The sequence below is a fragment of the Eleutherodactylus coqui genome, chromosome 8, assembly GCF_035609145.1.
Source record: "Eleutherodactylus coqui strain aEleCoq1 chromosome 8, aEleCoq1.hap1, whole genome shotgun sequence".
NCBI classification, from domain to species: domain Eukaryota; kingdom Metazoa; phylum Chordata; class Amphibia; order Anura; family Eleutherodactylidae; genus Eleutherodactylus; species Eleutherodactylus coqui.
Genome location: NC_089844.1, coordinates 34,997,133 through 35,012,055, shown reverse-complemented (window position 1 = coordinate 35,012,055; position 14,923 = coordinate 34,997,133). Strand labels below are relative to the sequence as shown.

General features: G+C 48.1%; 1 protein-coding gene across 2 annotated transcripts in view; it reads left to right on the top strand.

Moving 5' to 3' along the window:
* NHEJ1 (non-homologous end joining factor 1) overlaps nucleotides 1-14,673 on the top strand; it is a 123,893-nt gene extending 109,220 nt beyond the window's left edge. For both annotated transcript variants that reach the window (XM_066575492.1, XM_066575491.1), the window contains exons 6-8: nucleotides 6,693-6,795; nucleotides 12,309-12,424; nucleotides 14,297-14,673. In XM_066575492.1, the coding sequence (XP_066431589.1) occupies nucleotides 6,693-6,795; nucleotides 12,309-12,424; nucleotides 14,297-14,389 (312 nt within the window). In that variant the 3' untranslated portion in view covers nucleotides 14,390-14,673. The remainder of the gene's footprint in view (nucleotides 1-6,692; nucleotides 6,796-12,308; nucleotides 12,425-14,296) is intronic.
* Nucleotides 14,674-14,923: the final 250 nt, after the last annotated feature.

Genomic DNA, 14,923 nt, shown 5'->3' with positions numbered 1-14,923 from the left:
ACGGATGGGAGAAGTTGCTCCTGGATGCTTGACGGATGGGAGAAGATGCTCCTGGATGGTTGACGGATGGGAGAAGTTGCTCCTGGATGCCTGACGGATGGGAGAAGTTGCTCCTGGATGCCTGACGGATGGGAGAAGTTGCTCCTGGATGCCTGACGGATGGGAGAAGTTGCTCCTGGATGCTTAACGGATGGGAGAAGTTGCTCCTGGATGCTTGACGGATGGGAGAAGTTGCTCCTGGATGCTTGACGGATGGGAGAAGTTGCTCCTGGATGCTTGACGGATGGGAGAAGTTGCTCCTGGATGCTTGACGGATGGGAGAAGTTGCTCCTGGATGCTTGACGGATGGGAGAAGATGCTCCTGGATGCTTGACGGATGGGAGAAGTTGCTCCTGGATGCTTGACGGATGGGAGAAGATGCTCCTGGATGCTTGACGGATGGGAGAAGATGCTCCTGGATGCTTGACGGTTGGGAGAAGATGCTCCTGGATGCTTGACGGTTGGGAGAAGATGCTCCTGGATGCTTGACGGTTGGGAGAAGATGCTCCTGGATGCTTGACGGATAGGAGAAGATGCTCCTGGATGCTTGACGGTTGGGAGAAGTTGCTCCTGGATGCTTGACGGATGGGAGAAGATGCTCCTGGATGCTTGACGGATGGGAGAAGTTGCTCCTGGATGCTTGACGGATGGGAGAAGTTGCTCCTGGATGCTTGACGGATGGGAGAAGTTGCTCCTGGATGCTTGACGGATGGGAGAAGTTGCTCCTGGATGCTGGACGGATGGGAGAAGTTGCTCCTGGATGCTGGACGGATGGGAGAAGTTGCTCCTGGATGCTGGACGGATGGGAGAAGATGCTCCTGGATGCTGGACGGATGGGAGAAGTTGCTCCTGGATGCTTGACGGTTGGGAGAAGTTGCTCCTGGATGCTTGACGGTTGGGAGAAGTTGCTCCTGGATGCTTGACGGATGGGAGAAGTTGCTCCTGGATGCTTGACGGATGGGAGAAGTTGCTCCTGGATGCTTGACGGATGGGAGAAGTTGCTCCTGGATGCTTGACGGATGGGAGAAGTTGCTCCTGGATGCTTGACGGTTGGGAGAAGATGCTCCTGGATGCTTGACGGTTGGGAGAAGATGCTCCTGGATGCTTGACGGTTGGGAGAAGATGCTCCTGGATGCTTGACGGTTGGGAGAAGATGCTCCTGGATGCTTGACGGTTGGGAGAAGATGCTCCTGGATGCTTGACGGTTGGGAGAAGATGCTCCTGGATGCTTGACGGATGGGAGAAGTTGCTCCTGGATGCTTGACGGATGGGAGAAGTTGCTCCTGAATGGTTGATGGTTGATGGTTGGGAGAGGATTAGATCCCATTCTTTATTCATGGCTGTGTTCTTAGGCTGTGAGGGAGCCCATTTCCCTGCATGAAGAACAACCCCACACATGAGTGGTTTCCAGACACTTTTACGGACGGCATGACACAGGACTCATACTGTAGCAGCGCTCACCTTTTCAGCTTTGGACAGTCATTCTTCCAGATGTCCCAAAAACCTTTTCCCATATAGATGATAATAAAATCAAAACATACATATTTCATATCACCGCATTCATAAAACTTTGATTTATCATTATTTGTCGCGCAACCTCATTACAATAAAAAAATTAACGCTGCCAGAATTCCGCTAGTTTGGTCACTCTGTGTCCAAGAAACATTGTAATAAAATGCAATCAGAAGTCATATGTACTCCATAGTAGTACCCATGGAGACTGCAGGAGATCCGCAAAAAATGAGCACAGCTGTCGATGGAAGAATAAAAACATTATTTTATTTTTACCATAGAAATTTTGATTTTAAAAGTGGTACAGCAAAAAAAATCAATAAATTTTCTATCTTCATAATCGTACTGACCCACAGAATAAAGTAAGCAAGTCTTTTTTGGCGCAGTGTGAACGCCGTAGAAACAAGACCCTCCCAAAAATGGGGAAATATTTTTTTTCCATTTCCACTTAATTCTTTAAAGTTTTCCAGCACCTTATATGAACAATTATGACGGTCTGACAGTCACCGTATGGCGATGAACGGAGCTGGGATTAGTTGGGAGGAAAAGCTGAAAATGCACAAAAGGGGCGTTCCTTAGGGGTTCATCTCCATATTGGCTTTCCGTCTCTGTGTTCCGATTTTGGAGCGCAAAGACAGAATTAAATGGATCCAATTTTTTTCCTACATTTATTTCAATGGGATTTTAAAAACCGGAAGCACACGGAGAGCTTTCAGTTCGCTTCTGTTCCTTTTGGTTTCCGTTTTCTAAATGGAACAAATCTCGCTGCAGACGTCGCTTAAAAATGGAAAAAAACGAACGGAATGAAAGTTTTCAATTTTGCGTCTTTTTTTTTTAAACCCAATTAAATTCGGTGGGGGGAAAAAAAAAAAATCGAACCATTTCCTTCTGTCTTAATCTTGTCTCTGCTCCAAAAACGGAACAGCGAGACGAAAAGCCAAGGTGGACCTTAGACAACTAGTGTGAATGAGCCTTAATATAGGATTACCTGGATGTTCAGAGAAATCAGTGCAGACCCGGAGGAGCGACATAGGAGGTGATGTCATATATTATCCCGTCGGGGTCAGCGCCTCCACTCCACCATGCTGTGCACTGCAGGTGAGGAGGAGTTAATCTCTGGTGCTGTCTCACCCGCAGAGGTGAAAATAGCCCAGAGCGGAGATGGATTTTAATGTTGCACAGAGATACTGGAAGAAGGGGGAGCGTAAGGCCCAAAATACTCCTCTCATGCAGCCCAGAGGACACATTAGTGCAAGACGGCGGCTTTAATGTGGGAAATGGAACGGTAGATGCTGTTCTCTGCTCTGCCCTGATATTAATGATGAAAGATCTGGCAGTGTGCATGTAACAAAGCAACGAAGGCAGCAGCTCCGACTCATCTAACTGGTTGTCAGCGACCGCAGGCTGATGGGGGATCAATGTCTGGAGTCAGGTCATTGCTATGAAGTTTGGGTTGGGTTTGTCCAATTGTTACAAATACAACACATAAGAGGGGAAATATTAACACCAGGAGGCACAAATGTGGCTTTTATCACGCTACAGCGGATACATTGTATACATCGATCATATAGTGTATCCGCTGGAACGTGCTGGGAACCCATTATTTTTTATTAACCCAGCAAATAAGTCTTGGGTCATTCGCAGTCATATGATGGGTGGTTAAAAACACTGCACTCCTCTTACATCAGACCTCCAGCCCCTCCCCCGTTCATTTACACTCCTCTATTCTTTATTGAGGCTCCGCCCCTTAATCCCCAGGCAGAATTTCCGGATAATCCTTTTTCATTTATATATATATATATATATATATATATATATATATATATATATTACACACACACACACACACACTGCAGCTTTAATTACAGCCCCTTTACACGGAACGATAATCATTGAGTGTAAACGCAGCTAGCGATAAACAATAGTTCGCTTATCATGCCGATGATCGGCCCATGTAAAGTCAGTCGTTCATCTATGAACAATGGCCTCTTTACCCTGAAAGGAGACGGCCGGCTGGAAGAGTGAAAGCACAGGAGCCATAATCTTTGGGGCGGCTGTTGGGCAGTTAGGTACCCGATGGTCGTCCCGTATAAATGGACCTTTACTTGTCCTTCCTAATTATTCTGCCCTTGATGTAGTCTAACATCCATGTATGACGTCCTGCTGAACCTGTGCTTATATACAACAACCAATCTGAATGAGCAGAGCTGCAGTGTAAAGTATGGGGGAAGGACAAAGCAACAGCTTATGAGGTAACGGGGGTCGATCTCTGACTACTAGTGGAGTCGGCAGTCATAAGTGTGTCCTAATGGTAACCCTGTTTCTTTTCCATTTACATCCAAAGCTTAAAGGGGTTGGATCAGAATTAACTTTTATCACCTATCCGTAGTATAGGTGATAGAAGTCTGATCAGTAGGGGTCTCACCGATGAGACCACCATCGATTTTGAGAACGGGTCCTGTGTCCCTTACTGTGGAGTTGCTGAACCCCCTACAATGAGGAGGTGAATGAATAGATCAGCGGTCACGCATGCGCAGTACTGCTTCACTCCTTTCAGCGGGACCGCCGGATATAGCGTAGCAGAGTACAAGCGCTCGGCTATTTCCAATCAGCCCCCGTTGTAATGAACGGGCGGTGGGGCATGCGCTGTCACCGCTCCATTGAATCTGACATCACTAAGGTTGGGAGAAGTGACCGCTCCGTATGAGAAAAGGGGAATATGGGACCCCCTTTCTCAAGATTGGTGGGGGTTGTCAGTGGCCAGACCCCCACAATCAGATGTTTCTATAGGTAGTGATTAAAGTTGATTCTGGTAGAACCTTTGTAGTTACCAGCAATGTGGCTGCAGTTAACCTGAAGGTTATATCCTCTGCCAACTTACCTATCCCCTTATTCTCTGGACTCCCGCAATGCATTGCACTCTGGAACTGGAAAGCAAGCAGAGTTTTGAATGATGATGTGAATAGAGAAGAAAGTATCATGTTTCCTCTTAAAGGGCAGCTCCACATAAAGCCCTGTGTACAGACCGAGCCGTAATCCTACAGACCCCTCCAGCCTTCTGCATTATCAGCCTTTATTACGTCTTTTGTACAGCCTTGAGTCCTTGTTTGTAGCAGAATGTCGAAGGAAACATCCAAGCGGCGTTATCTTCCTTCCCCAATCACCGAGGATCCTGAACACAAAGCCGTAGACATCAGTAATAGTTCATGGTCCCTAAAGGGTGTCCTGCCATGATTACTGAATGTCGCTACATTTTACGGTCGGTTGTGGTTTTGTGTTAAGATTTTGACTTGTCTGTAGGACAGTGTGGACCCTCACTGGTGCGGAGGTAAACTTGAATCACATATGATGGGTATCTCTTGATTTATACCTTTTTGGCTCCCTGGGAGATAAGCGGCACCAGAGGTCACCTGGCCGCGGCTCTTCTCTTCTGCTGCAGTATATAACTTACATGTCCGGCCAAGTAATCTAATGTTTCTGGCACCTTAAGACTCCACATTCCAGTATCCTGTGTGGCCTTGTCCAGCTACAGTATCTGTCACTTCCCAGGCACGGGTATACAGATAGAAAATACAATGTATCAGTGCCGGCTCCGCTTATCCTAGTTATGGCCGCCATGTTGGTTTTCTCACATCTTTTTCAGGAACAGTAAACCAGCACAGGGCCTCCTCCACTGCCTCAGTGGTTAATACGTGGTACTTGTACTGGGACCCTTCCCCTGCTCAGTGGTTAGTATAACTTTCTTGCTGCAGTGGGGCCTTCTGCTGGCTCAGTGGTATTGCCATCTGGTAGAACAAGAGCGATTGTGTGGGTTCAATGCTTTGTGCTGCTTCTTTGTAGCTCTGGTGCCCTTATCCTGTGTCAATTGTTGTCTCATTGTGGACTGGCTCTTTGAAAGCACTGGGCGTCCTCTTCTGGCTCAGTGCTCAATACTGTCTCCTGGTAGCACTGGAGCTCCTCTACTGGCTCAGTGGTTAGTACTGTCTCCTGGTAGCACTGGGGGTCCTTCACCAGCTCAGTGATTAGTACTGTCCCCGGTAGCACTAGGGCTCCTCTTCTGGCTCAGTGCTTAGTACTGTTTCCTGGTAGTATTGGAGCTCCTTCACCGGCTCAGTGATTAATACTGTCTCCTGGTAGCACTGGGGCTCCTCCACTGGCTCAGTGCTTAGTACTGTCTCCTGGCAGTACTAGGGCTCCTCCAGGGACTCAGTGGTTAGTAGTACTGTATCCTATCAGTACTGGAACTCATCCACTGGCTTGGTGCGCAGTACTGTTTCCTGGCAGTACTGGGGCTCCTCCGCTATGTCAGTGGTTAGGACTGGCTCTGTGAAGCACTGGGGCTCCTCTCTTGGCTCAGTGGTTAGGACTGGCTCTTTGAATCACTGAGGCTCCTCTGCTGAGCACTGAGGTGTTAGCACTGCAACTCCTCCACTGGCTCAGTGCTTAGTGCTATCTCCAGCAGCACTGGGGGTCCTGTGCTGGTGCAGTGCTTAGTACTAATATTAGGGCTCCTTCAGTTGCTCAGTGGTTAAGAATGGCTCATTGAAAGACTTTGGCTCTTCTGCTGGCTTAGTGGTTAGTAAGGTCTCCTAGCAGCACTGGAGCTCTTCTGGTAGCTCAGTGCTTAAATACTGTTTCCTGGCAGCACTGGAGCTGCTTCACTGACTCAGTGCTTAGTACTATCTTCTGGCAGAGCTAGGGCACCTCCATTGGCTCGGAGGTTAGACAGGTATTTTAGAGTACTGGAGCTTCTCCACTGGCTCAGTGGTTAGTACTGGCTCTGTAAAGCGCTGAGGGTGCTCTGCTGGCTCAGTGGTAAGTACTCTCTCCTGGCAGCAGTGGAGAGCTTACCCTGACTCTATGGTTATTTCTACCTGTAGGCCCTGTCTTGAAATCAACCAAGTGAAGCTGTACCAAAGATTTCCATGCTCTTCCTCGGTTTCTCTGAGTTATTCCAGATAACTTGGCTTCCTATCAAAACCAAATAATATCATTAGGCTATTTGGCTTTTAGCATGTCTAGTGGGTATGTATGTCTTTATGTGGGAATTAGATCGCTAGCTCCTCTGCCCCACATTCCCTGATTGCTCCAATCCAATTTGCTACTTCATGTTCTCATATTTCCATATTATGTTGTTTCAGACTATCCCAGAGCCGTGCGGATCGTCGGGGCTCAGCGAGCGGCTGCAGCAGTTATACAGCGACGTGATCCTCCTTCAAGAGCAGCAGGAGCCAAAAGCCACAAGTAAGAGGAAGGGGTGAATCAAAGCGACCCTCGTCCTGAGGTTATATTACAGGGGGCTTTTTTTTACTTTACACAGTCATCAATCCGCCGCTCCCTCTCCAGTGATCCAAGATGGCTGCACTGCGTCTTAGGCTACCTGGTGCACCAAGCATCGGTAGTCTAAAGCCCCATTTACACGCAGATGATCGCTCAAAATTCGTTCAAAAGACAGTTTTGAGCGATCATTTTGCATAGTTACTAATGGGCACTAGTTCCTATTAGTAGCTTATCAGCTTAATTTGCATTTAAATGAAGCTCCCTTCGCTGTTTGCAGAGAATCAGAGTGTACTGTCCTTGCTATTAGCTAGCCGGCAGAACGATGGTTTTTATGCTGAACTAAAAATCATTGTTCGTCCAAAGAGCAAACAGTGGTAGCATTTACACGCAATGATTATTGCTCAAAAGACATCGTTTGAACGAATTTTGATCGATAATCGTTGTGTGTAAATGGGCCTTAAGACATTACACACTGCTCATGTGGGATTAGATCATAGAATGGTAGAGTTGGAAGGGACTTCCAGGGTCATCGGGTCCAGCCCCTCTTCTCTGAACTTGCTCCAGTTTGTCTATGTCTTTAAAAGTGGGGTGCTCAGAACTGGACACAGTATTCCAGATGAGGTCTGACTAAGGCCGGCTGAACACGGCTGTGACGGGCTCTGCCGCGAAATTCCGTGGCGGAGCCCGTCACGGCGCCCCCCAGGAGACCCCATACTTACCTGCGGATCCGGAGTCCTCGCTCCGGCATGACGCTTCCCCGTCCACGGCCGCCGCGTCATGTGACACGCCCACTGCGTCACATGACGTGGCGGCCGTGGGCGGGGAAGCGTTTTCACCCTATCTTCCGTTGTGCTACAGTGGAAGATAGCGTGAACAGACAGCTTCCATTGACTGCAATGGAAGCCGTCCGCACGTACACCCGCGGCAAATAGAGCATGCCGCGGGTGAGGACGGGTGAATTCACACCGTGAGCACTGAGCTATTAGGTTCAGTGGAACCTAATAGCTGCGGCCAACGCAGCGGATTTCCGCCGCGAATTACGCGGCGGAAATCCGTTCATGGGAAGGAGGCCTAAGGAAGAGTAGAAGGGGATAATTACCTCACGTGATCTAGACTCTATGCTTCTCCTAATACATCCCAGAATTGTGTTTGCCTTTTTGGCTGCTGCATCACATTGTTGACTCTGTGCTTTCTTCATTTTTCTTGCCCAGATGTAGGACATTGCATTTCTCCTTGTTAAATATCATTCTGTTAGTCGCTTCCCACTGTGCAAGCTTTTCTATATCTTCTTGAATACTCTCTCTCTTCCCTAGTGTTAGCTATCCCTCCTAGCTTTGCGTTGTCGGCAAATTTCATCAGTTTCCTATCAATTCCCTCCTCCGGATCAGTTATAAAGATGTTGACCGACACTTGGCCTAGGACAGAGCCTTGTGGTACCCCACTTGATACATTCTTCCACTTGGATGTGCAGCCATTTATGGCCACTCTTTGAGTACGATCACTCAGCCACTTGTGAATCCACCTAACAGTTGCCTTGTCAATCATATATTTGGTCATTTTTTCAATAAGTATAGAGATGTATAGATACTTTGTCAAATGCTTTACTAAAGTCAACCGCATTTCCCTGATCAACCAAGTCGATTCATCTGGCATGACTTGTTTGTTACAAACCCATCCTGGCTTTGGTTAATTACTACATTTTCATCCAAGTACTTGCATACATGCTGTTTAATAATTTGTCCAAAGATCTTTCCTGGTCAGGCTCACAGGCCTGTAGTTTCCTCGATCCACCTTCTTCCCTTTTTTTGAAGATGGAGGCAACATTTGCCCTTTTCTAATGTTCTGGGACTTCTACTGTTCTCCAGGAATTTTCAAAGATTATGAACGGTCTTGTCACCTAAGGCCCTAAAAGTGGTTCCCCCTTGGCCTATAAGAGGCTCTCGGAGGCTCCTTGTGTGTAGTGACCTCTTCTTCCGCTTGTGTAGAGCTTGTTGACCACTAAACGCGCCCTACGACGCAGAGAAGAGATTTCACCCCGTTACCAGAGTCTGAGAGGGGCGCATTATTGGGATGTGAGAAGCTGGATGGTCGTATTGATGAGTTATCCCCCACCGGACATTCTGACCAGACTGGAAGGGGGTGTTGGAGCCAGTGGATGTGTGAGGGCACACAAGGTGACCGGGCTCAGGACGCCCTGACTGACCACCAGTGGAGGAGCATCTGATTGTCCAACAAGCACGAACAGCTCCAACTGTTTCATTGTCCGCGATCCAGAGACAGGTGACGCCATCGTTTCACCCCTGTGTCTGCCAGAACCATTCCCAAACACTTGAAACTCATGACATTTGGTCTCTCGGTGTGCATTACGTGTACAGCTTTTGAGAGCCAGCGTCACCTACATTTTCATGACCAACGAAACTGGACGCTATGGAATGAAGCCAAGTTGTCTTCAGCGATGAATCCAGGTTTAGTTTGGTCACCGATGACGGCCGTGTTTGTGTCTGAAGACCTCGCGGTGAGCGCTTCAATCCTGCCTTTGCTATGGAGCGGCAGACTGCCCCCTGCTGGTGTGATGGTCTAGGAGGCAACGATAGTTGGTCCCCCTAGTAGTGGTACGAAGGACAATGACAGCTCAGTGATATGTTCAGGACATCCTACATCCTCTCATGGCGGCTTCCAAGAGGCAGCAGGATAATGCTCGGCCGCACACACAAGGGGGTCACAGGAGCCCCCACAACATTGTCACACTTCCGTGACTGCCCGGTCATCTGATTTATTGTCAATAGAACATGTATGGGACCATCTGGGATGCCAACTTCCACAGTCTATGACTTTGCACAATCTAAACTAGAGGCTCATTTACAGCAAATGTGCACAGATATGCCGCAGGATACCACACGGAACCTGTATGCCTCCATGCCTACCAGTATCACATCTTGTAGCCAAGCTAGAGGCAGTACAACAGGGTACTAGAGTCTCCATGCCCGCCTGTATCACATCTTGTATCCAAGCTAGAGGCGGTACAACACTGTACTAGAGCCTCCCTCCATGGTCGCCCGTATCACATCTGGTATCTAAGCTAGAGGCGGTATAACAGAGTACTAGAGCCTCCATGACCATCCGTATCACATCTTGTATCCAAACTAGAGGTGGTACAACAGAGTACTATAGCTTCCATGCCCTCCTGTATCACATCTTGTATCCAAGCTAGAAGTGGTACAACAGGGTACTAGAGCCTCCATGCCCACCTATATCACATCTTGCAACCAAACTAGAGGCAGGACAACAGGGTATTAGAGCCTCCAAGCCCACCTGTATCAATCTTGTATCCAAGCTAGAGGCGGTACAACAGGGTACTAGAGCCTCCATGCCCACCCGTATCACATCTTGTATTCAAGCTAGAGGCGTTACAACAGGGTACTAGAGCCTCCATGCCCACCTATATCACATCTTGTAACCAAACTAGAGGCAGGACAACAGGGTATTAGAGCCTCCAAGCCCACCTGTATCAATCTTGTATCCAAGCTAGAGGCGGTACAACAGGGTACTAGAGCCTCCATGCCCACCCGTATCACATCTTGTATTCAAGCTAGAGGCGTTACAACAGGGTACTAGAGCCTCCATGCCCACCTGTATCACATCTTGTATCCAAGCTTGAGGTGGTACAACAGGGTACTAGAGCCTCCATGCTCACCCGTATCACATCTTTTATCCAAACTAGAGGCGGTACAACAGGGTACTAGAGCCTCCATGCCCGCCTGTATCACATCTTGTATCCAAGCTAAAGGCGGTACAACAGGGTACTAGAGCCTCCATGCCTGCCCGTATCACATCTTGTATCCAAGCTAGAGGCGGTACAACAGGGTACTAGAGCCTCCATGCCTGCCTGTATCACATCTTGTATTCAAGCTAGAAGTGGTACAACAGGGTACTAGAGCCTCCATGCCCCCTGTATCACATCTTGTATCCAAGCTAGAGGCAGTACAACAGGGTACTAGAGCCCCCATGTCTGCCTGTATCACATCTTGTACCACTTCTAGCTTGGATACAACAGGGTACTAGAGCCTCCATGCCCACCTGTATCACATCTTGTATCCAAGCTAGAAGTGATACAACAGGGTACTAGAGCCTCCATGCCCACCCGTATCACATCTTTTATCCAAACTAGAGGCGGTACAACAGGGTACTAGAGCCTCTATGCCCACCCGTATCACATCTTGTATTCAAGCTAGAGGTGGTATAACAGGGTACTAGAGCCTCCATGCCCACCTGTATCACATCTTGTATGCAAGCTTGAGGTGGTACAACAGGGTACCAGAGCCTCCATGCCCACCTGTATCACATCTTGTATCCAAGCTAGAGGTGGTACAACAGGGTACTAGAGCCCCACCCGTTTACAGACCCCAGGCCATTTCCCCCTCTTGTTTTTTAGACCCCTGACCTCAACCTACCCCCTACACACCTGCAAGCAGTCATTCAGCTGCGTACCTCTTCCTGTTGTGTGTTGCCCCCCCACTCCCGGTTAGCACCGCAGACGGCGCCCTCATGTTGCTGCGGTGGCACCCAGGAGTGGAGAACGTACGTATGTAGAGCAACCTGAGGATTTGCTGGCTCTAGCAGGAGTCTGGGAGATCTCCTCTTCCCTGGGAGTCTCCCAGACACCCTGGGAGATGTACGCCATTAGGGCTCACATGGGCGTATGTCGCGTGCGTAAGTTATGGTGCTAAAAGCCTATTGATTTCTATTGGGCCACTCATGCCGGTGTTCTTTTCAAGCATGTATAAAAAAACGCAGCATGCCCTATATTCTCACAGCCGAGAGCAAGCTGTGCCTGACATAACTAATGGCCAACCCCATCTGTGTGCTGTGCGGGCATCGCATATTGTGATTTGCACGAAAATAGGACCAGGAGCGATATTTTCAACTCAAACCAAGTGAAAAAACAGTCATATGTGAAGGAACCCGTTCCAATGACTTAGACAGAACTAGTGCAAGAATATAGTCCATATGAATATGATTAATCTGGTAGTGCCCACCGGGATGCATCGGGTCAGAGTGGAAGCACTGCTTGGACCCCTGTGTAGTGGCTGGCACTCGTAATTGCAGGCACAGCTCCTATTGAAATCAGTGGGACCCCAGCCTGCCTGAGTCGAAACAAGGGAGATGTATATATAACAGTATAATGATATCAGAAGATAATTGTATATAAATACCCCATACAATATAAAACACATGCAAGAAATCTACCCACCAATGCATCCTAGAAACAAGCCCGCACGTGCAGTGTGATGGTGAAGTCAGTGACATGTATACACCACGACTTCACCGTCACACTGCACATGCTGGAGAAAATTGTAATAGCTTTTTCTGGCAACAGGTTCCCTTTAAATATATGCTAATTGCTCATTAGCTTGTTACTTTCTGCATGATCACCCCTATGAGCGATACTGTATGGAGATGATCTATATTGTCATTAGATGCAGGTGATGGAGCTTGTCCGCTGTTGGAACAGTCGCATGAAAGTAACAGCTGCGCTTTTGCCATGACAGACCCTTCAACAGCTCAGCAAGACGTGGACAGTGGACAGACTCAGGTGGGTTGAGTTAGCCCAGACGCCGGGCGGCAGAATACTACTATATAAGTCTACTCCGCAAACACAATAACTCCCACAATGCACTACAGCAGAGCATGCACTAAGTAGACACTGAATCAGCATAGGAATGAAAGAAACAGAATATTAAATGCAGCTCTAGCTGTGAATGGAGTAGGAGTACTGAAACATTTAAAGTGACGGTTTACCTTTAAACATCTTCTCACGTGTCATTGAGATGCTGGTGAGACGAGAAGATGTTTACAGATGATCTTTCACTTTAATTTTGGCTGTAATCCATTCTTTTCAGGTCGGGCCTATAAAATCCTGAGCTGCATCCGGCAGCTTCCTGTGACCTTGAGGACGACTCGCTATCTCCTTGCACTGTATTTCCAGTTCCTCGGAGCAGCTCATCCTCACCTCTCTCCTCAAACAGCAGGATTTATAGTGCAATCATACAGCAGTATGTTGTATATCCGGCTTACTGACAGCTCCGGCTGTCCTCCTTCCACCTGTGATGTCATTGCATGATGTCATCAGCGTGACTACTGTTGCAGTGCACTTTTGGAAACTTTCAAAGGGAAGGTGAATGCACAGATGGGGGAGAAGCTGCGAGGTTTTTGCTCTGCTGGTTCCAGGGAACACTGTGACCCAGGAGATCCTTTGATCTGATGCCCACTACTGTCTTGTGACCTCCTGAGCTTACTGTATTTGACCAGTCAGGTCGCTGCGCTCAGGAGCTAAGACAGCGACAAGGAGCGAACTTCTCCATGCTCAAGAACTGCGGGTTTCTTTAAAGTAGTCCAGGTCCATTAAAGGGGTTGTACCGAAATTAACTTTTATCATCTATCCATAGGATTGGTGATAAAAGCCTGATCAGTGGGCGTCTCAGCGGACCGATCCCGAGAACGAGGGTCCTGTGTCCCCCTCTTCTCTCTACCTCATTCACCATTAATAACATGGGGGTCGAATGGAGCAGTGCCATAGAGAATTAAAGGGGTATTTCAGTCTTTTTGACTACTGACCTATCCCCTGAATAAGTCATCAGTAGATGATGAACAGGGGTCTACCACTCAGGACCCCCTATCCATCAGCTGATCGTCCGTCCTGCTGCATTCTGCAGGGGGCTGGACGTGGTCATCGAAAGTCGGGAGAGCGCCAACTTCATTCCCATTGATTTCAATAGGAGTAAAGCCAGCACTCCCCGTGTTCCCTCTGACCAATTGATGACCAAGCACAGCCCGCTGCAGAGTTCAGCAGGACGGACGATAAGCTGATGGATAGGGCTCCTGAGTAGCAGACCCCCATCTATCAACTACCAATGACTTATCCAGGGAAGAGGTCAAAAGCTAAAAAGGCCGTAATGCCCTTCTAATGGCGTGGCGCCATGCATGTATGATCGCTGCTCCTTTCAATTTTCTTCCCGCTGTGGGGGTGCAAAGAGCTTGCAGTAAAAAGGAAAGAAGGACATGGGCCCCCTGTTCTCAGCAGTGGCCCCTTCACCTCTCACCGATCAGAGTTTTATCACTTACCCTATGGGTAGATGTGATAAACATCTATTTTGGTACAACCCCTTTAAGAAGTGATATAGCTACTATGGCTACCTTCAATATCTGTTGGCCAATCCCCATTGCCCCATACACCTGTACACCCAGTTTCAAACAAGATTGGTCCCATTCACTGACAGCAAGCAGAACTCTTGAAATTGAAACAAGTTATATTAGAAAATTACAGAACTTTTCGCAATAAAAGCTGCTTCTGTTCTCGATCTACGCTCTCCTCATCAGAAGCTCTAGTCCGGTGGGACGCATTGATCCCTCCTATATCCACATATGACTTGTACTTAAGACCTGCTCTACATCTTGTCTTCCACAGGAGCCTCCAGAGGACGTCCTCTCACTGACACAGCGCCCCCCAATCTTAGTATCCAAGGCCAAGAAGAGGAAAGCCAAGGGGCTGTTCAGATGAGAGACCTTACCAGGAGGGGGGGTACCACACTACACAGGGCAGCAGCCATGGCCCCCGCATCTTCCAGCATTCATTCACTGCAGCTGATAGCTTTCCATCTGATAAGCTGTGTCCCCCTAGTGGTGAGGATGCAGATCACACTCTCCTCATAAGGTCCTTGCCTTTGTGCGGGATCCAGCTGCCGGAAACTACAGTAGATTCACATTTTATACCCCGAGAAATTGTTTTCAGGATTAGATTTTATTTAATAGGTGATTGTTTACAATAAAAGGTGTTTTTTAACATTTTTGCGCTTTTAAGACTTGAAGGTTTAATATGCACAGAGAGCAGAATGGGATGCTCTGCAGACTCAGGGCTGTGATAGTCTGCAGGTGCTGTGGTGGTTTAGGTTTTTTATGATCTCTAACTGAAGGCTGCCGTCCAACTACCGGTAGCCCCCCAAGGTAGCCTCGTCCCACACTACACTGGAGGAGCAGGTAATAATGCAGGCACTTCAAGCGACCCTCCAGTCCTGGAGAAACAGGGATAGCCGCA